This window comes from Cyprinodon tularosa, unplaced genomic scaffold, assembly GCF_016077235.1.
Source record: "Cyprinodon tularosa strain WSP-4 unplaced genomic scaffold, ASM1607723v1 ctg663, whole genome shotgun sequence".
Taxonomy (NCBI): domain Eukaryota; kingdom Metazoa; phylum Chordata; class Actinopteri; order Cyprinodontiformes; family Cyprinodontidae; genus Cyprinodon; species Cyprinodon tularosa.
In genome coordinates this window covers 225,549-245,541 of record NW_024039411.1, presented here as the reverse complement: position 1 = coordinate 245,541, position 19,993 = coordinate 225,549, and the positions used below count along the sequence as shown (strand labels likewise).

Below are 19,993 nucleotides of genomic sequence, written 5' to 3'. Positions count from 1 at the left end.
AAGTGGAGCAGTGCTTAGCACTGCTGCCTTGCAGCAAGAAGGTTCTGGGTTTGAATCCTGGGCCGGGGTCTTTCTGCATTGAGTTTGCATGTTCTCCCTGTGCATGCGTGGGTTCTCTCCGGGTACTCCAGCTTCCTCCCATAGTCCAAAAACATGACTGTTAGGTTAATTGGCTTCTCTAGATCTGTTTTCCTCTGTGTTGCCCTGCGATGGACTGGTGACCTGTCCAAGATGGACCCCGCCTCTCGCCCGTAGACAGCTGGAGATAGACACCAGCACCTCCAGCCACCCCGCTTGGGATAAGCGTGACGTAAAAAGGATGGATGGATGTTTTTTCTCTAGATGGACTGAGATTGTAGACATCAAAAGTCACTTTAAGTAAGGCCTGTGTCAGGAAGCTGATGAAATGAAATGTATTCCTTTTAGGGTTTACATAAGTAATGCCGTTTAATACAGGCTGTGCACATTTCAAAAAGCTGCATTTTTTTTATAGTGGGATGTTTAATACTGCTGGGGAATTGTATAAAATGAATTGCAATCCCACATCGTTTTGTAGGCACTTGAGTTTGCATTTGCTCTCTTTGATGTTCTTTGCAGAAATCCCTTCTGAAATGAAGACGGGGAATTCATGGAAAATAGTATGAAAACATAAAATACACCACTGCTGGGAAATGGGCTATTTAGTTTTTATTTCTGAACGCTTCAGATGAATTTCTGAAGTTTTGAAGCAGAGGATGATTATACACAACTACAGCTTTTTTCCCCTGAATTTCAATCAGTTGTTTGATCTCAAAGGACTAAGGTCCATTTTTTAGCATGATGCGTTTTGCACAGTTGGAATTTTCTGAGCTCTCAATCAGGGAAACCCAAAAACATTGCTTAAAAGTACAAAGTCTCATTATATGCCAATACCATCCATTCATTTTTCCGTCACGCTTATCCATGCTGGGGTGGCGAGGGCTGCTGGTGTTTATCTCCAGCTGTTTACGGGTGAGAGGAGGGGTACATCCTGGACAGGTCTCCAGTCCATCGCAGGGCTACACAGAGACAAACAGGACAATGAACCATTCACACTCACACCTAAGGAGGATTTAGAGAAGCCAATTAACCTAACACTCATGTTTTTGGACTGTGGGATGAAGCCGGAGTACCCGGAGAGAACCCATGCATGCTCAGGGAGAACATGCAGACTCCATGCAGAAAGACCCCGGGCTGGAAATCGAACCCGGAACCAAAAAATACCCCAAAAAATACAAAATTACATTTCATTATGATGAAATAAGGCTATATATCCAAAGCGTGTTGTTTTATAGTCCTTTTTGAGCCTCAATAGAACCCTAGCACCAGATGCAATGAGCTGACATGGCGCCATCTACAGGCAGTACAGCTGAACCCTCAGAAAGCCAGCTGGTGGTCATTGACGCAGCTACTAAAGTCCTGACCGCGCTATAATGCATCGCAGAAAACCGACGGCTAAGAGTTTGGGGCTTAAAAGCTTTGCTAACACCAGTAGCGCTAATATCAAGATCATGCACTCACGTGTCGATCAACTTTGCAGTGACATCAGAATGATGTGGTCACTGATCTTCGGTGACCGCGATCAGACTGTTTTTCCCAATCCCTCTCGGTTCTGCTTACCGTGAGAGGCTCTGATTAGATCTGCTGAGGAGGCTTTTTCAGATGCACGGCGTCACGTCCCGCTGGGAGGAGGGCTAGGGAAGGAAACCAGGACATGGCGGGGGGACTTCCTCCTGCTCCGCTCCCCAGCTGAGCTGGGTTGAGGGAAGCCTGGGAGTCAGTCTGCACTCAGTCCCTGATAAGTGGAAGATGATGAGTGTGACAAGTCTTAAGTTGATGGTGTCGGTACAAGTGTTAACAAGGTATCTTACCTTGTTCGGAATGAATGAAGGTTTTACCGGGTAGCATCCAAGTCAAAAGGTGGTTGGGTTTGGGTTCATGTCCAAAAGTTGGTACTCCAGGATGGTCATTCTCTTTGGGTCGGGTCCTAAAAATTTCAAGAAATCTATGAAAGCAGTAGCCTGACTTAGTCCTACTCAATTCTAGTCAGAATATGAGTCTGATACTGCTCCATAGAGCTGTGATTATGGGGCGTGTTTCGAACGAACCAGGAAAAAAAATGCCTCTGCACTCAATTGGATAGACCTACAACCAATAAGAGCAACGGAGTGCGTGACGTATGTGACGCATAGTTTTTGTCAACAAAAATCAAAGCGTGCAGTTGCACGCCTAGAATAAGATGAGCCTTGATCGCGTTAAAATTAATTTGCTGTTGATATCTTCTAGAACAGACCTCATAGCAGAATCTGCTCACCTAAGCTCTCCAGCGGCAGCCATTGTTGTTGTCACCCAAGTGCGCTTTGGTCACGTGGTTGATTACGTTACTGTTGATCATCTGTCCATCATCGTATAAAGCCCGCCCTGACAATTTGATTGGATCGCCAGATATTGGGCTAGCATACTCGCGCTACTATTGAGCAATGCCAGACCGAACTTCCCGACCTCAAACGTTGTGGGCGGGACTAAGTTCGGAATGGCACCCAGGCTATGAAAGCAGGTAAAATAAATGGTAAATGTTCTGTACTTAGAGCTTTTTCAAGTCACGAAACTTGACCAAGTTCCTTTATACTACATTCAGTCATTCACCCGTTCACGCTCACACACTGATGGTGGTGAGCTACATTGTAGCCACAACTGCAGTGGGGCTCACTGACAGAAGCTGGAAGCCTGCTGTACACTACCGAGCCCTCTGACCACCATCAGTAGGCAATGCAGGTGAAGCGTCTTGCCCAAGGACACAACGATACTGAAAGCCTAACCTGACTCCGCCAGATGGATTTGCTCCGCATATCCATCTGGAAACCTTCCGCTGAAGTAATTTTGGGAAGGGGCGGAAATCCTGGTTAGCTGATTGGCCTATGTTGGTGATAGACGGGCCAAATAAACCAATCAGATCAACGAAGCATATGACGTACTAACAGAGCGACGACCAAAACACAACCACAAGCCAGGCTACTCTTGCCGAAACCAGTCGGGAGAAGAGCAAAAACATCTTTTCCTCTGAGAAAAGCCTCCAGAGCAGTGTTTTGCTCTTCTTTCAGTGAAGAAATACTCTGTAATTCCCATAAAACTTGCTCGATAGCCACGCTAACGCTAGTTTCATCGGCGGAAGCCGCCATGTTCTTAAGACTGAACTGTCGCGCTTCTCGTTGCGTCACACCTCAACCCGCCTCAAAGCCAACGCTGATTGGACATTCCTTTGGTGAACGGCTCCAAATTTTCTTTAACGGAGAGTCTCCAGACTGATCTGCGAGTGAAACCTTGAAAGCTCGCGAGATCAGGATGGTCTCACGAGGCTACTGAAAGCCAGAGCCGGGGCTCAAACCGACAACCCTCCGATTGCAGGGCAAACTCCTGCACCCGACGCTGCTGTCGCCTCCAAAATAAAATGGACTTGCTTTAAAAAAAAAAAAATAGATTTTAAACCATTACCCCTCCCCAAAGGAAAATACATCTTCCATTCCACTCTGCTGCAGTTTCTCCTTGTCATGTAAAACTGTCCCAACCAGGAAGACGAGCAGAACTTCTATTCTCCCTGATCTCACCAAATACAGCAAGAAGATTTACTGCAAAAATAGAAATAATAAACCATTACTTAGAGTAATATTAAAAATAATATTAAGGGAAATCTTATTGGCTATTTCTAAAGACTATTACTCTTGTTAATTATACTGTATTGTATTCTGGGAGCTAAGAAGGTACCGAGTGATACATGGAATTAGCATTTAATCTGTCAAAATAAAAAAGCTAAAGTTTGCGTCTTAACCGAAACGCTGAAGCTTAACAAAATAATGTGACTTTAGCTTGACAAAGCCATGATCACAATTATTTTACATCCAAGTAGTATGCACTTCTTCATATATATGCTTTTTGTTATATACAATAAAACAAGAAAAAGGAAAAAAATTAATAAAACAGTAAAAATAAGTGTCAGTTTAAAACGACCAGAAAAAAGCTTTTTTTTTCAAAGCTAGTAAAATAACTATTCGTTAGATTTTGACCTGAACATCATCAGATTTAATTGCAACATTTCTTTTTTACTTTTCCAACTTATAACAGTCATGTAAGTACTGTCAGTATATCCATCATTTATTGTTCTCCTTACTTATTTTCCCCTCTATGTTTTAGGATTGTGTAACTTCTGCCTCCTATAAAGGTGCAAAAAGAAAAACAGTTTATGTTTAACACACGTAAGTGTTAAAATAAGGAAGTTACCGTAAATTCTCTAATATTGGCCTGTATTCCATTAGTGGCCGGGTCTCTAATAATGGCCTGTCTCGCTGATGGCGGAGGTAAATAATGGCCGGTCTCTTATACAGGCCGGGGCTATAAACGTTTTTTCTGGGCATACCTCAACATTATACTTGTGGTAGTAACATACAAGTACCCCAGCCCTGCGCTGCTGGACGACAGGCCCTGACTGCTGCCCGTCTGCGCGAGGAAGAGAAGACACGCAGCAGAACATGAGGAGGACGAAGAGGAACTGTACAATAATGAACTTGTGATAGAGACTGGCGCGAGTGATGAGGAGGAGGAAACTGAGAAGAAGGATTAAACAGAATTGGAGGATTTTTTTTTTTTTTACTTCACACCAAGTGAGACAATTTGAGTGAGCGAGGAGGTGTCTAAACCTGTAAGTTGCTTTTTGTTATAAAACAGCCTAATTATCACCATGTATGGTTAAGTGTTTACATTGCACTAGTTGCACTACTGGTATGTTTGCTACGTTTTTTTCCACTGGAATTTAGCCTGAATTACAGGTAGGCTATTTGTTGTTAAATTTCTGTATACCGTTATGGTAACTGTTCTTGTTCAATAAATGAACCTAGTGTTTTATAGGTTCAAATAGACACAAAATCTCATTTTTATTCATTCCACTGGTAGTCTGTTTTGCTCAAATAGCAATAGAGGCCTGTCTCTAATTCTGGCCTCCTTCCAATAAAGGCCTGGACCGCGATGCACTTGAGTGAAATAAAGGCCCGGGCCTATATTAGAGAATTTACGGTATGTCACTAAAAAAGCCGCTGCGCCTCGGGGGCTTCCTCACGGTTCTTTATCTGGGAGAAAGTTACTTACTACTCTTAACTCAAACTGGGTAAAACCATATAAAAAGGACTATAAAGCAGAAGTAAAAAATAACAGAGTTTATTCCAGATCAGGTCGTTACAGGACAGAGAAAATGCTTGGAGCTTGCACAGCTGTGGGCTCAAAAATCGCGAGCGTCCGAAAAAAGATTGAGCCCCGAACAAGGTCATCTCCTGCTTCTTATAGCTCATGAGTCTATGTGTTGCATCTAGGGCTGCAACTAACGATTATTTTAAAAATCGATGAATCGGCCGATTATTTTTTCGATTAATCGATGAATCGGACAAAAAATATTTTTTATATTAACCTCTTTATTCCAAAATAAACATTTTAGACAGAACAAACAAGCACACAAGTACAGGTTGCTCATTAACTGTACTGGTGCAATATGAAAAATAAATGTTTGTGTTAAAACTACGCAAACTTACATGAGAAATGTAGCTGTACATCCACAAAATATAGGCTACTTTGTTTCATAAAGCGCAAAAAAGACATTTTTGTTTTTAAAAGCCCCTAAGGGGTTCAAACATTAGGCCCCCCCATTTCAACAAATGAGGTTTTTTTAGACTAGAAGAGTTCTGCCTTTTAAGTCAGGAAAGTATAGCAGTTAAAGTTGCTACTTGAGAAAATACTGAACCATAGAGATAAAAATAGCCCTGTGATTCAAATTATAAATTGTATTTGGAATAAAAATGAGAGAACTAGGGGTGCTAAAAAACACATCCTCCAAAGACAGATATTTACATGGGAATGTGGCAGATATTTAATTGACATATTACTGATCTTGCTGGATTTTATTATGTTTTACTTCCATAAATTGCAGGATCTTCTTTACTTTATCTTTGCCAGAAGATTTAAACTTTAAAAGCCTTGCCCTCATAATTTGCAAATTGATTTATTTATAAAGAAAATATAAACGCTGCTTAAGCTAATTCAAATGAAATTAAAAGTAAAATAAGTAGCCAACCTTATCACTGTCTGTAACCTACTAATACGGTAAGGAAAGCATCAGATGAGCTACCTGAGAAACTAACGTAACGTTTCCCCACTTTAAAACCAAACAAACATGGTGCTTCCGCGCCATGTTCATTTGTTTTTACAAAAGTTGCATGTTACGACTTTTTTCACTTTACAAAGCGCAGGCTATTTTAATTATTGTGATCAATTTGCGCCGTCAATCCCGGCGCATGCGCGCTTCATTTGCAGTCTGGACGCTGAGGGTAAACATCCTGCGGCTCTGACTGCAGCGCTGAGGGGGATTTCTGCAGGAGAACGGGGTTGGGATGGGGGAGGCGCCCCACGGCAGCAGCTGCCGACGGCGGCGGATGACGCATTAATCGCGCGACACAACTAATCGATGATGAAATTTTTTATCGATTTTATCGATTTGTTGTTGCAGCCCTAGTTGCATCATGTTGATGTTGAGCTGGCCGTATCAGAAACTGACACGCCATCCATGTCTTGAACTTCATGCATCTTGCTTCTATGCCTCAGGATTACAGATAGCTCTCCTCTATCAGTCCGGCTCCAAGATGTTCCCATATCCTGTGTATTTTTAAAGACACGAAGGCTGTCCTATTTGATGACCTCCGTACACACAGTGACATCCACAATGTGAAGGAAGGCCTTCTACTCTCTCTAATCTGGCTAACAGAATAACAATGCACATGATGTATAAATAATAAACCTAACATAAGCAAATACAGAGCTTAATAAAAAGGATAATTCATGTCGGGACAGAATGGCATCTTTAAACCAATAAAGTTGTCCTAACATAAAAAAATCCTCATTTTCAGCTGCAGTTTATTTATTTATACGAAAGTGTTGCAGCATCCCTTCAAACTCTACTGTCTGCAAGCATCATAAGATGGCAGCCATTTTAATTTACTAAGCAAAGAAAAGCGAAATGATGCCAGAATCAATAAACAGACACACAGTCGCATCCAGCAACAGAGTTTTTATAGACTGTGCAGTTTTCCACAGAGATCTGGAAGGCGTGCTCGACAAGCTGTCTGTTCAAGAGTCCGTGGTGCAACTGCAAGCTCCTCACCTTCCTCATCACATGGTTCACACACTGTGTGTGGTTACCAAGACAACAGGTAGTGGAGTGGATAGGCTCTCTGGGGATTGCTGTGTGTCGGTTTGTCTGTGTGTGAAAAAGAGAGAGGCGGAGTTGCTGTTGTGCTCTGAGCTCTCTCTCTCTCTCTGGTTTGCTGCAGAAAGATCGAGCGCTGAAACACAGTGAATCAGTGAAGCGTGCAGCCAGGCTTTACCATGCTGACTACCAGCAGTGTGTGATTCTGCGTGCGTTTTCCTCTGCAGCTTTTTCATTTCGGTCACACTATTAAGTCCAAGGTGACTCCTTAGAGAACAGAATGGACAGCCTTCATCTGTAAGGAGGAAGAGGAAACCACCTATGCATTTTAATGATGAAATATTGTCAGTTTAATCTGATTTTCAATAATTAAGCATTAAATTAACCGCATTGAGTCCTTTTACAGCCAGATGTGCATCAAAATCTGCTTTTAGATTGGATGGTGTTGACTTATCTGGACCTTTTTTATCAGAAAATAATAAAACCGCTTCGTAAAGTAAAGGTCCTTTGTGATCCTCTCAGTCATAAGAAATAAAAAACGAAGGCATTACATTAGTTCTGATAGCATATTGTTTTTAATCCCAGCAGGAGAAAATTATGCATTCAAAGCATTGACAGGACTTCCAGTTAATTAAAAATCAATTATTTTATTTCTATCACTCCTCTTAATGCGATTAATTAGATCCTTCTGCAGAAAAAAAGGAAAAACCTTATTTGGTATTTTACTCCTGTCTTATTAAGTACTTTTCTAGACGGTTTCAGGGAAATTTACCACATTTAAATTTAATTTTGGTCTTAGGTAGAGGATTAGGGCCACTGGAAAAAAGGAAAAAGAAGTTAAATGATGTATTATTTAATTAAAATTTTATATGGAACAAAAAGTCAGAATTCCGGCTTTATTCTGAGAATTCGGATTTTTTAGATAATGGATTCCGGAAATCTAAAACACTAAATGTTCAGTGTGAGGCCATGTTGAAACCCTTTTAAACACATCACCCATACCCACCCATAACGACCCACTGAGAAACGCAGACAAGGGATTCATTATACCAACGCTGGCTGTATCTGTATCTTTGTGGAGTAAATGGTTGATTTAACAATCAGTTAATGCTAATTACTTGAGGATAATGTTTTTATCGTTGTATACTTTAAATAAAAGTAATTAACTTTGCGTGAAACATTACAAATCTGAATCTTTCCTCATATGCTGACCGGCTCATGTTTATCTATTTAAAGAAATGGCCAAAACACAGTCACATGGAGTTTCATCCACACGCCTTTCAAATGGGACTTTAAAGTTTCTAAAACATGTTTCAAAATATTTTTTTTCACAAATACTTTTTGTTTTATAGCTGTGCAAACACATAAAATGAGATTTAAAATTCCGCCTGAAATGTGTGACTAATAATGCAGCAGCAGGTGTTCATTTTTAGTCCCGCCCCCTAATGGCCGCCATCATTGGAAAATTTAAGGCACAGAGCTTTCCAAGGAGGGGTCAGAGGTCATTGTGCGACCAGTTCAGGTGATGTAGCCAGCCGCGCTACATAAGCTAGCTCTGTTATTCTTAGTTTATATTCAGTTTGGTGATAATATTGGTAAATTTCAATTAAATTACGGATAAATCTGAGGAGCAAAGGCTTTGTTTTATGCAAAAGGTCTCCAATAATGTAAATCAGTTTATCCAATACGATGTATTGGATAAAAAAAAAGCATTTTTGCATAATTTGGCCACTTTTGGCACCATTGTGCCCACATCACATTTCCTCCTAGCATGTCGCCCACTAAAACCTTTGTGGAACAAACAGCTTCAACTTATTCAGTCCAAATTAGCTTGACTCATAGTTAAGATGTGGATTTATAAAGTCGGAGGGTTCGAATAGGGTGTCATTTTTTTCTTTGTTTAATCACCTATAAATCAGACATGATGACATTTAAAATAATGATTCCACCTGATAAATCTTTCTCAATGCTCTTCTGTCGTACAAACACAAACAGCTGTATTTCTAATTTATAGTTTGGGAGCTGAACTTGTTTTAATTCACATATGGAATTACAGGTGGGATTTGCTGCTAAGACTCTCTGGGCTTAAGGGGTTAATATACCTTAAGTCTAAAGAATAATTGTTTTTACACTTGGCTGTAGGTTTGTTTTTCCTCTGAAAAGTGTTTCACAGCATTTTCATTCTGTCCCCCTGATCATGTACGGAAGAGGAACAGGGCCACTGGAAAAAAAAGTTAACTTATTTTATTTATTTTATTTTAGCCCAATATGGGGGAAAAGTAAGAATTCTGACTTTAATCTAAAAATTCTGAGAATAGTTAAAATTCTGAGATTAAAGTGAAAATTCTGACATTTTCCCCATATTTAACTGAAATAAATTTTAAAAATCAGTTGACTTTTTTTTTTTAAATGGCCATAATGCTCTTCCATATTTTTCTCATATTGAACTCAAATAAAATAGAGAAAATAAGTAAACTTTTTTTTTTCAGATGCCCTAATCCTCTTCTGTATTCATACACTGGAAAAAAATCAAAATCTAGATAAGTAATTTTTTTCTTAAAATAAGTGCATTTGTTCTTAAATTGAGACGGTATAATAGACATTTTGCCAATGAAACAAGACAATTTACATTTAAATAAGGAAACACAATTGCATTTTTATTATTTTCAGTGCATTTTATCTAAATATCTTATTTTAAGAGTAAAAATACTCATTCCATTGGCAAATCATCTCATTAACCTACTAAAGTTAAGGGTAAATGCACTTAATCTGAGACAGTTTTACTTATTTCTAGATCGTTTTTCCAGTGTATCCTCTGAATAAGAGCAGTAAATGTGATTTAAGGAAAATCTCCTAAATAGGAAAATAGTCTCACTTTTAAATTGTCGATTCCTCTTTTATACCCAATCCTGACACCTCAACTTTAACTCTTATGATGCCTTCAAATTCTAGATATGTTTACCTTTTTCTCTATAATATAAAATTATCAACAGTGTAATTAATTTAATCTTGTGTGCTAGTCCAAAACATAAATAAACTTTTATAAAACCAGGAGTTTTTTTATGTATGGATTTTTAATCCAGTCTGATAAAAAGCTGATTTAGACCAGTCTTCATCCCTGAAATGTAATTTTTTTTTTTTGAGTATTACATGCAAATATTTGATTAGAGGGAACATGACTATATGCCATCTGCAGAATTAAAATGTGCATGAATATTTTAGAAATGATTAAATTAACGTGCATTGCTGCGCATGTTTTATTTGAACTGGCAGTTTAATCTGAATTTAAGCTTGTGGGATAAATGGTGTTTGATGGGTGTTTAGTATAGCGGTGTGGCGGCTGATCTATTCTTTTCTATATAGAGTTTGGGTTATGATTTAGACCAAACTAGCCTCAGCCTACATGTAAAGAATGGAGATCTGGGGATTAAAGCCGTATTTTTGAAGGAAATAAAGCTCTATAGAGTGAATCAGAAAGATTTTAGGATAGCCGTTTTTAGCAGACAGCATTGTTTTCATGCGTTCTGTTGTTTATCCAGATCGTGCTCATCACTCTGCCCCTGACTGGTTTGTTACTCAAAGCAATATCACTGCCTGATGCATACCATTCACACTTAGATATCGGCCCATATATTAAACCACAGGAGGAATTTAAATCTCATATTTTCTGTCACATCATTTAGTGTCTGGAGCTTGGGGGTATTGACTGGGCTCGTGTTTGTGCGTCTGTGCAGATGTGCGGACCCAGTTGGTGGAGCAGCAGCGCTGCCTGGAGCAGCAGACAGAGATGCGGGTCCAGCTGCTTCAGGACCTGCAGGACTTCTTCAGGAAGAAGGCCGAGATTGAGACGGAGTATTCCAGAAACCTGGAGAAGCTTGCAGAGCGGTTCATGGCCAAAACACGCAGCACAAAAGATCATCAGCAATACAAGTATGTTTCAGTCTGTCCTTCTGCTGCAGCAGTAAACTTGTGTGTTGAAACCTTCATAATATATAGCCATATATGGTATATTTTGATGCATCAGTTATCTTCCAATCAATCAAAACATTTTCTCTGGCTGTTTTATATTTTTTCCATGTGTAGACTACCAGCTGGCTTGTTCCTTTCCTCTAGATTCAGATCTTAGGTGGTTCTTTAATGTTTTTCACAGCAAGAGATGCAAAGAAACCAACAGGGTTTTAAAAATCATAAAAATAGTAAAAAAGTACAACAATGTTTATAAACGGCTCTAAAGATCCTTTATAAATTCTGCCAAAAATATGCCAGCTAGATGCATTTTACTGATTTGATTTGATTGAAAGAAAACAGAAAAAATTATGTTATTGTTCTTTATTTTTTCCTTAAATTAAGCCAATTAAATGAAAAGTTTCAGATATTAAACCTCATGTTTAGAACATGCTAAAAAGAAGCTTCCAAAAGATTTATAGACTTGTTTGTCTTTCTTTAAATAAAAGTAAAGAAGAGCTTAATAAGAACGTTTCTCCATCCCTGGAGTATTTGGTAGCATGTGAGCTAAAGAGTCAAGTAGCTCCTTTCCTCTGATTTTTTCTGTTGAAATTTTTAACATTTTAAATTGAATGTCTGAATATTTTAATCTAAGGTTCTTCTTTTAATATCTTTTCTTTTAAATGATGGTTTTCATTCCAGAAAGGACCAGAATCTGCTTTCTCCAGTCAACTGCTGGTATTTGTTATTAAACCAAGTGAGTTCAAATTTTTTAAAATTAACGAGAAAAAATACAAACCAGTTTTAACCAAAACGTTTTTTTTGTTTTTGTTTTTTTTAGGTGCGGAGAGAAAGCAAGGACCACGCCACTCTGAGTGATCTCTACCTGAACAACGTCATCAGCCGCCTGACGCACATCAGTGACGATTCAGCTCGCCTGCTGAAGCGGGTGAGGCACCGAGCTGCACTTAGGCTTCATGCTTTAAGCCTCGGATAGTTTTTATTTTAAATAAATACAGTACTTATAAAAACAAAAGGATCATTTCCATTTTAATAGTAGATTTAAAATGTATATATACAGTATAAAGAAAATCTTTGTCCCCAGAATATTTTACATTACAAAGACAGGCGGTACAGTGGGTATAAAAAGGATTCAATAATAAATGAAAGCAGCTGAAAGTTTCACTTTATTTTGATGGATGATCATTTAAATAATAATACAACATTTAACTCTTAAAAATGGTTTCAGAAAATGTCTAAAATTGTATAAAGTTAGTTATTTTGCAATTATGTCTATAATCTGATATACAATCTATCATTCTCTGAGTTCAGGCACTGAGGATAAAAGTACAGTCATGCAGCTAATTATCATGGGTAAAAATGAAATAAAACTGCATTCATTTATTTATGAGGTGCTGGCCCAGCAGGACCCTGGGGGGTCTGTGTGTTCCATCTTGGATAAGTCTCCATCTCCTTTCAATGGAGCGCTCACAGAGCTCAGCGTATTAAGTTAAAAGTTCTCTTTTCTGTTGCTGTTGTTCAATAAATGTACATTATAAAAACTTATGAGGCGAGCAACGGCTAACGTTAGCCCTGCCCGCTGCAGACGGGCTAACGTTAGTCCGTCTGCAGCGAGCTAACGTTAGCCCATCTGCAGCGAGCAGGGCTAACGTTAGTCCTGCCTGCTGCAGATGGGCTAACGTTAGCCCTGCCTGCTGCAGATGGGCTAACGTTAGCCCTGCCCGCTGCAGACGGGCTAACGTTAGCCCTGGCCGCTGCAGACGGACTAACGTTAGCCCTGCCCGCTGCAGACGGACTAACGTTAGCCCTGCCCGCTGCAGACAGACTAACGTTAGCCCTGCCCGCTGCAGACGGACTAACGTTAGCCCTGCCAGCTGCAGACGGACTAACGTTAGCCCTGCCCGCTGCAGACAGACTAACGTTAGCCCTGCCAGCTGCAGATGGACTAACGTTAGCCCTGCCCATTGCAGGGGGACTAACGTTAGCCCTGCCAGCTGCAGATGGACTAACGTTAGCCCTGCCCATTGCAGGGGGACTAACGTTAGCCCTGCCCATTGCAGGGGGACTAACGTTAGCCCTGCCAGCTGCAGATGGACTAACGTTAGCCCTGCCCATTGCAGGGGGACTAACGTTAGCCCTGCCAGCTGCAGATGGACTAACGTTAGCCCTGCCCATTGCAGGGGGACTAACGTTAGCCCTGCCAGCTGCAGATGGACTAACGTTAGCCCTGCCCATTGCAGGGGGACTAACGTTAGCCCTGCCAGCTGCAGATGGACTAACGTTAGCCCTGCCCATTGCAGGGGGACTAACGTTAGCCCTGCCAGCTGCAGATGGACTAACGTTAGCCCTGCCCATTGCAGGGGGACTAACGTTAGCCCTGCCCATTGCAGGGGGACTAACGTTAGCCCTGCCAGCTGCAGATGGACTAACGTTAGCCCTGCCCATTGCAGGGGGACTAACGTTAGCCCTGCCAGCTGCAGATGGACTAACGTTAGCCCTGCCCATTGCAGGGGGACTAACGTTAGCCCTGCCAGCTGCAGACAGACTAACGTTAGCCCTGCCCATTGCAGGGGGACTAACGTTAGCCCTGCCAGCTGCAGACAGACTAACGTTAGCCCTGCCAGCTGCAGATGGACTAACGTTAGCCCTGCCCATTGCAGGGGGACTAACGTTAGCCCTGCCCATTGCAGGGGGACTAACGTTAGCCCTGCCAGCTGCAGATGGACTAACGTTAGCCCTGCCCATTGCAGGGGGACTAACGTTAGCCCTGCCAGCTGCAGACGGACTAACGTTAGCCCTGCCCATTGCAGGGGGACTCACATTAGCCGTGCCCGCTGCAGAAGGGCTAACGTCAGGGGGGAGTGGCCTAGTGGATAGGGCATAGGGCTTTGAATCCTGAGATTGTGAGTTTGATCCCCCACTCCCACAGACTGCCACTCTGGGTCCCTGAGCAAGACCCTTAACCCCACACTGATCCCCGGGCGCCGCACAATGGCAGCCCACTGCTCCCCAAGGGGAGGGGTTAAATGCAGAGAATTCATTCCGTTGCTCTGTACTTGTGACAGTGTAATGACAATAAAATTGAATTATTTTTTTTTTTTTTTTTTATTCAGTAGTCGCATTCTAGTGAACTGAGAAACGGCCAACAATTTGCTCTCCAACTCTACACCTGTAACGGTCACCACTACAATGCGAAGATTCTTATTTCAACCGTTGCGTATATTAGCTGCGACATATGAATCAAGATGCTATGACCGAAAACATTTGATTGACAGATGACCGTTAATATATGATTGGCCGAATTCAGGTGTTCAGGCTGACGTAGAACTAACTGGCCTGCAGAAGATAATGAAAAAAACACAGATTTTAAGGCAGGATTTTTTTTTTTATACAAATTTTCTAAATTTTGGGACAATATTGTCTGATAAAGAGTACATTTATATAAATTTTTAAGCCAGAATGATTTGACATTCAAATATGACTTCCCTTAAATATTACTAGCAGAGGATAAAAGAATATTTTTTTTTTCTTACCTGTGAATCTTTCGCTCTCAGTAGTGATTTGATTGTATTGTGTCCTTCATTCCTGTTGCATCATAACCCTGCAGGGAAAGTGATTCAATAGATTAATATGTATGGAAAAATCTGTCATCTTTAGTTCTATGAGCTGTCTTTTTGACTTGCATACATGTAAAAGTTCTCAATCCTTTTCTCTCACAGCCATAAGGGCTTCTTTTAATATATTTGTTTTTATCAGGTTTTCTTCAATAAATTTACTATCATCCTTACTCTGCGAACAGATGTGTAGCCAGAACATTTGGCCAGGCAATAACTAATGTACACTGAGGGGGCGTCAAAAGGGGATAGGCGCCAGAACCTCTGGGTCAATCTCCACTGTTCCAACAGGAAAATTAATGAGCAAAACATCCATATTTTATAAATAAAGACAAACTATATTTTCCAACAGCCTTTGCTAACAAATAGACCAATATATGTTTAAACATCTGTGCTTTCTGAATAAAAGGTATAGTGGATAAAATCATTTAAGGTTTGAGTTTTGGGCGAAAATCTTTTCCATTGTCATTACTTACCTACTTTTATCAATAATCATTCTGCATAAAATTGATATTTAAATGTGCTAATATCTACATAAATTGATTATTTATATTTGAAAAATTTTATTAAAAAAGTTATTGATCTATGATTTCACGGAAGACTCCCACATGACCTGCAGAGACGCATCATTTTCTCTTTAACCCATAAAACACAAAATCTATTTCTGCTTAAATTCTGTGCTTATCATTTTTAATGTTAGTATATTGATGTGCATAATTAACTACAGTGTTTTTGTTGTCAAGTAATTGTTAATATATGAAGAATTAAAATGTTTTGAATATTCCACTTAGAGGGAAATACATGGTAGGGGTGGCAACAGGGGTGGCTACACTGCAAAAACTAAAAATGAGAAAAAAAATTCTTAAATTAATTGTATTTACCATTCATTTGAGCAGGTAAATATGATAGTTTGCCGATGGAATAAGTAATTTTCGTCTTAAAATAAGATAATTAGATAAAATGCACTTGAAATAAGACAATGTAATTGTGTTTTCTTATTTTAAATTGTAATAATGTAAATTGTCTTGTTCCATTGGCAAAGTTTCCTTATTACCTCCTCAATTCAAGAAAAATGCACTTATTGCAATAAACAATGACTTATTTAGATAAAAAAAAATTTGCAGTGTAATGATTGGCAATGGGTGGCCGTGGCCACCCCTGGCCCCCCATCTAGCTTCACCCCTGTCTGCAGAGTCTTTACTTTTCAAAGAGTCCTGCCACCAGAGACTTTAAGCATTTTTTCGTTTCCATTTTAAAAACCAATGTTAAAGTCGACTGTTTTTATTCTCTTACTTTGGAGGTTTTTAAATATTTTTGCTCTTCAGTTGAAAACAACAAAGCATCTAAAACACACAGAGTTTGACATCCCCAGAGGACCTGCCAACCTCAAAGTGATTCCTGCACTTTATTACTATATAGATATCGACTGCCGGCTTCTGCGAGGACGTCTTTAAACGCTGCGGGTCAAAAACAACAGCTGAGGAGCATCAGAGGAATAAATGGATTTGACCGCTCACAAACAAATGATTTCATAATTGAAGCGGAGCTCGTCTTCCCGCTCTGCTGAACCCCTGCCTCATGCATTAAACAGCTGAGCAGTTAGGGTAAGGAGTTACGTGGCAACATCAATATTGCATTATGCTAAAATGTCTGGAATCCCAGGATGGATGACTCCCATTCCCAGAGCGACTACGGACCATCAGCGTCGTCATGGTCACCCGGCCGGATGTCTCTTCTTGGCGTCTGTCCTCTGAGCGGAGTTTGATGTGATGGAGGCCCCTGCTCAGAGCTGCTGGCAGTCGCTGCACTTTAGTTGGCATGAATAAAAGAAGAGCCGGAAGACAGATTAATAATGAACACGGCGAGCTAAAGTTAGAGGCAGCAGAGGGATTGCTCGTGTGTTTAATTTGTTAAAGTCCACAGCGAGACCAGCACAGCTCTGCGGACTTTACTTCTCATTAAAATCACCTCTTTTACTGCAATCATGACAAAAAAAGGACACGAGTAGAAACACAGGTGGTGAATCCTCGATGTATTAAGACAAAGCCGGTACAATGTATACTCAATGTGTTAGGGATGCACGATATTGGGATTTTGGCCGATATCCGATATTTTAAAACTCCTGTAGCCGATAACCGATATCGATACCGATGTTAAAGCTGGACAAAAATAAGTAGTCATTGAAAATAGCAGTTTTGTTATCCATTTCTGACACTTTGAAAAATAATATACTCAAATATATTTTCATATGCTGATATCAAATTGATTTTTAAAAACGCGGTATCGATCTATTTTACTTTCAAAATCTCGTGAAATCTCATCGTTCTGTTACAAACTCTGGTGATATTTTGCAAATTCTTGTGAGATTTTGTTAGTAAAATAGATCGATACCGCGTCAATATATCAACATATAAAAATATGGCAACATTTGGTGAATTTTGGGGGGATTTCGTAGCATAACGATGACATATAGCAATATTTCCTTAGTAAAAGAGATTGATATGGTGTTTTTAAATGGCAATATATCAGCATATGAAGATATTGGGATATTTTAATGGATCAATATTTTTTCCCTCGTCTTTAGAAGTTTTTAAGTCTGTAAAAAAGAAGTTTTTGAGGAAGAAGAAGAAGTAGTATTTATTATTTTTTTTAGACTTTAGAAACTCAGAAGCTGATCAAATATCGGGTTAAATATCGGTGGGGTGGCCGATGTCCGATATTCAGTTTTAAGGCCGATACCGATAGGGGGCCGATTATATCGTGCATCCCTTCGATATGAGAATACGCCCAAATAAGGAGGCTTTGAAGTTAGATTAGATCCAGTGAAAAAAAATAGAAGCACAGTCAAACTCGACGTCTCAAATGTGAAACGCAATATGAATAAACATTGTGGATTAACTAATCTATCTCCAAGCATCACATGACAACCATCACCAAGACTTCTATAATGCGGTTTTAATGGCTTTGGTTATTAACAGGGACGCCACAGTGACTGCTGCTGCGTAACGTCCACGCTCACCACATCAGCAGGGTTGCCAGATGTCACTGACTCACGTTTTCCAGCCCAAAACATTTTCATAAACCGCCTGGATATATATGAAATCTCACCCAATTTGAACCAAAGTCTATTGATCTCTTAGGCCATAAATCTAAAGAAAAACATTTTTCACCCATCCTAAACTGCTGGATTGGGAAACATCCCAACCTGGCAACAGAGCACGTAAGACAGGAAACGTTAGCCTTAAGACACTAAACCCCATCATGCACCGCAACATATTTTTGCAAAATATTCTAACATAAATTTGCCAAATATAAGAGGAACATCGTAGTTTGGTTTAAAGAAAGCATTTCAGTTGCTGCAAGGATTTTACAGTTTGAAGAAATAGAAAATGACACCATATTCCAACCGTCACAAGGATGTGCATGAAGGAAGGGCTATAAATACTGCATGCACACTGGAAAAAATCTAAATCTAGATGAGTAAAATTTCCTTAAATTAAGTGCATTTGTTCTTGAATTTAGGAGGCAAATCAGAAACTTTGCCAATGGAACAAGACAATTTACATTTAAGATAAGAAAGAAACTATTTCATTTTCTTATTTCCAGTGCATATTATCTAATTATCTTATTTTAAGAGTAAACATGCTCATTCCATTGGCAGATAATCTTATTAACTCACTCAAATTAAGGGTAAATACACTTAATTTAAGACATTTTTACTTATTTCTAGATTGTTTTTGCAGTGTATCATTTACACAATAGGTAAAACTCTCTTAAATTAAGTGTATTTACCCTTAATGTGGGATGTAAATAAGATGATCTGCCAATGGAATGAGTATTTTTGCTCTTAGAATAAGATATTTATATAAAATGCACTTGAAATAAGACAACGGAATTGTGTTTTCTTGTTTTAAATGTAAATTGTCTTATTCAATTTGCAAAATGTCTCATTCGCCTCCTCAATTGAAGAACAAATGGACTTATTTTAAGAAAAAATTACTTTAGATTTAGATTTTTTCCTACGGAAGAGGATTAGGGCCACTGATTAGGGCCACTTTTATTTTATTTCAGTATACCGGTAGTATGGGAAAAAAGTCAGAATTCTGACTTTAATCTCAGAATTCTGACTTTTTTCTCAGAATTCTGAATTTTTTTATTGTCAGAATTCAGTCAGAATTCTGAGAAAAGTCAGAATTCTGACTAAAATTTCAGAATTCTGAGATTAAAGTCAGAATTCTGCCTTTTTTTATTGTCAGAATTCAGTCAGAATTCGGAGATTAAAGTCAGAATTCTAAGAAAAAAGTCAGAATTCTAAGAAAAAAGTCAGAATTCTGACTTTTTTCCCCATGTTAAACTGAAATAAAATTTAAAAATCAGTTAACTTTTTTTTTTTCAGTGGCCCTAATCCTCTTCCGTATTTTCCAGTGTAGGTAGTCAACACTGTATTACTTCTTGAGCTCCTTGAGTTATTTACTGTCACAGGTAGGAGCTTCAGCCGGAGAGGAAGTGTTGGGGCTTTTTTTCCAAATTACTCACAGTGTTTCATTTCAAAGCACAAAGCAAGCTATAAAAATCCTGAATAAAAAGTAAATTCTCAGCGGAAAATGATTGTTAAACATTTGGCTGAGGTTATCTCTGCCTGAGTACCATGAGTCGTGTCTGCTTGCGTAGGCAGATGTTTCAAGCTTGTGTTGATTTCTTTCTTTGTTATTTGTGTTTCTCAGAGTAAAGAGATCCTCCTGCAGCTTCAGGAAGACCTCATGAAGCTTCTGAACGAGCTCTACACCGTAAGTGGGACCACTTTATCAATGCTTTTAAGGCAGAATATAGAGAGACTCTGATTATCCAATTGAACCTAACTACAAACTAACTGGTGTGATGTTGCCTAGGTGATGAAGACGTATCACATGTACAACGCGGAGATGTTCAGTGCTGAGGCCAAGCTGCGGGAGGCGGAGCGCCAGGAGGGGCGTGTAAAGGGCGTGTCAGGGACAGGCGGCGGGATGGAGCCCGTGTTCGGCCTGCGAATAGAGGAACGTCATCAGAGACGCAACGCCGCCCGGAAGATGGAGAAGATGAGAGAGAAGGTGACACAGTTATGACATGAAGGGATACATCTGAACGGTGACTGTAAATTGATTTTTATGTTTAATAT

At 39.6% G+C, this 19,993-nt stretch overlaps 1 protein-coding gene across 2 annotated transcripts in view; it reads left to right on the top strand.

The window, feature by feature from the left end:
- Positions 1–19,993, top strand: part of LOC119771294 (SLIT-ROBO Rho GTPase-activating protein 1-like) — a 60,647-nt gene that overhangs the window by 9,909 nt on the left and 30,745 nt on the right. For both annotated transcript variants that reach the window (XM_038267155.1, XM_038267154.1), the window contains exons 2-6: positions 10,993–11,188; positions 11,906–11,960; positions 12,045–12,152; positions 19,563–19,625; positions 19,728–19,925. In XM_038267155.1, the coding sequence (XP_038123083.1) occupies positions 10,993–11,188; positions 11,906–11,960; positions 12,045–12,152; positions 19,563–19,625; positions 19,728–19,925 (620 nt within the window). The remainder of the gene's footprint in view (positions 1–10,992; positions 11,189–11,905; positions 11,961–12,044; positions 12,153–19,562; positions 19,626–19,727; positions 19,926–19,993) is intronic.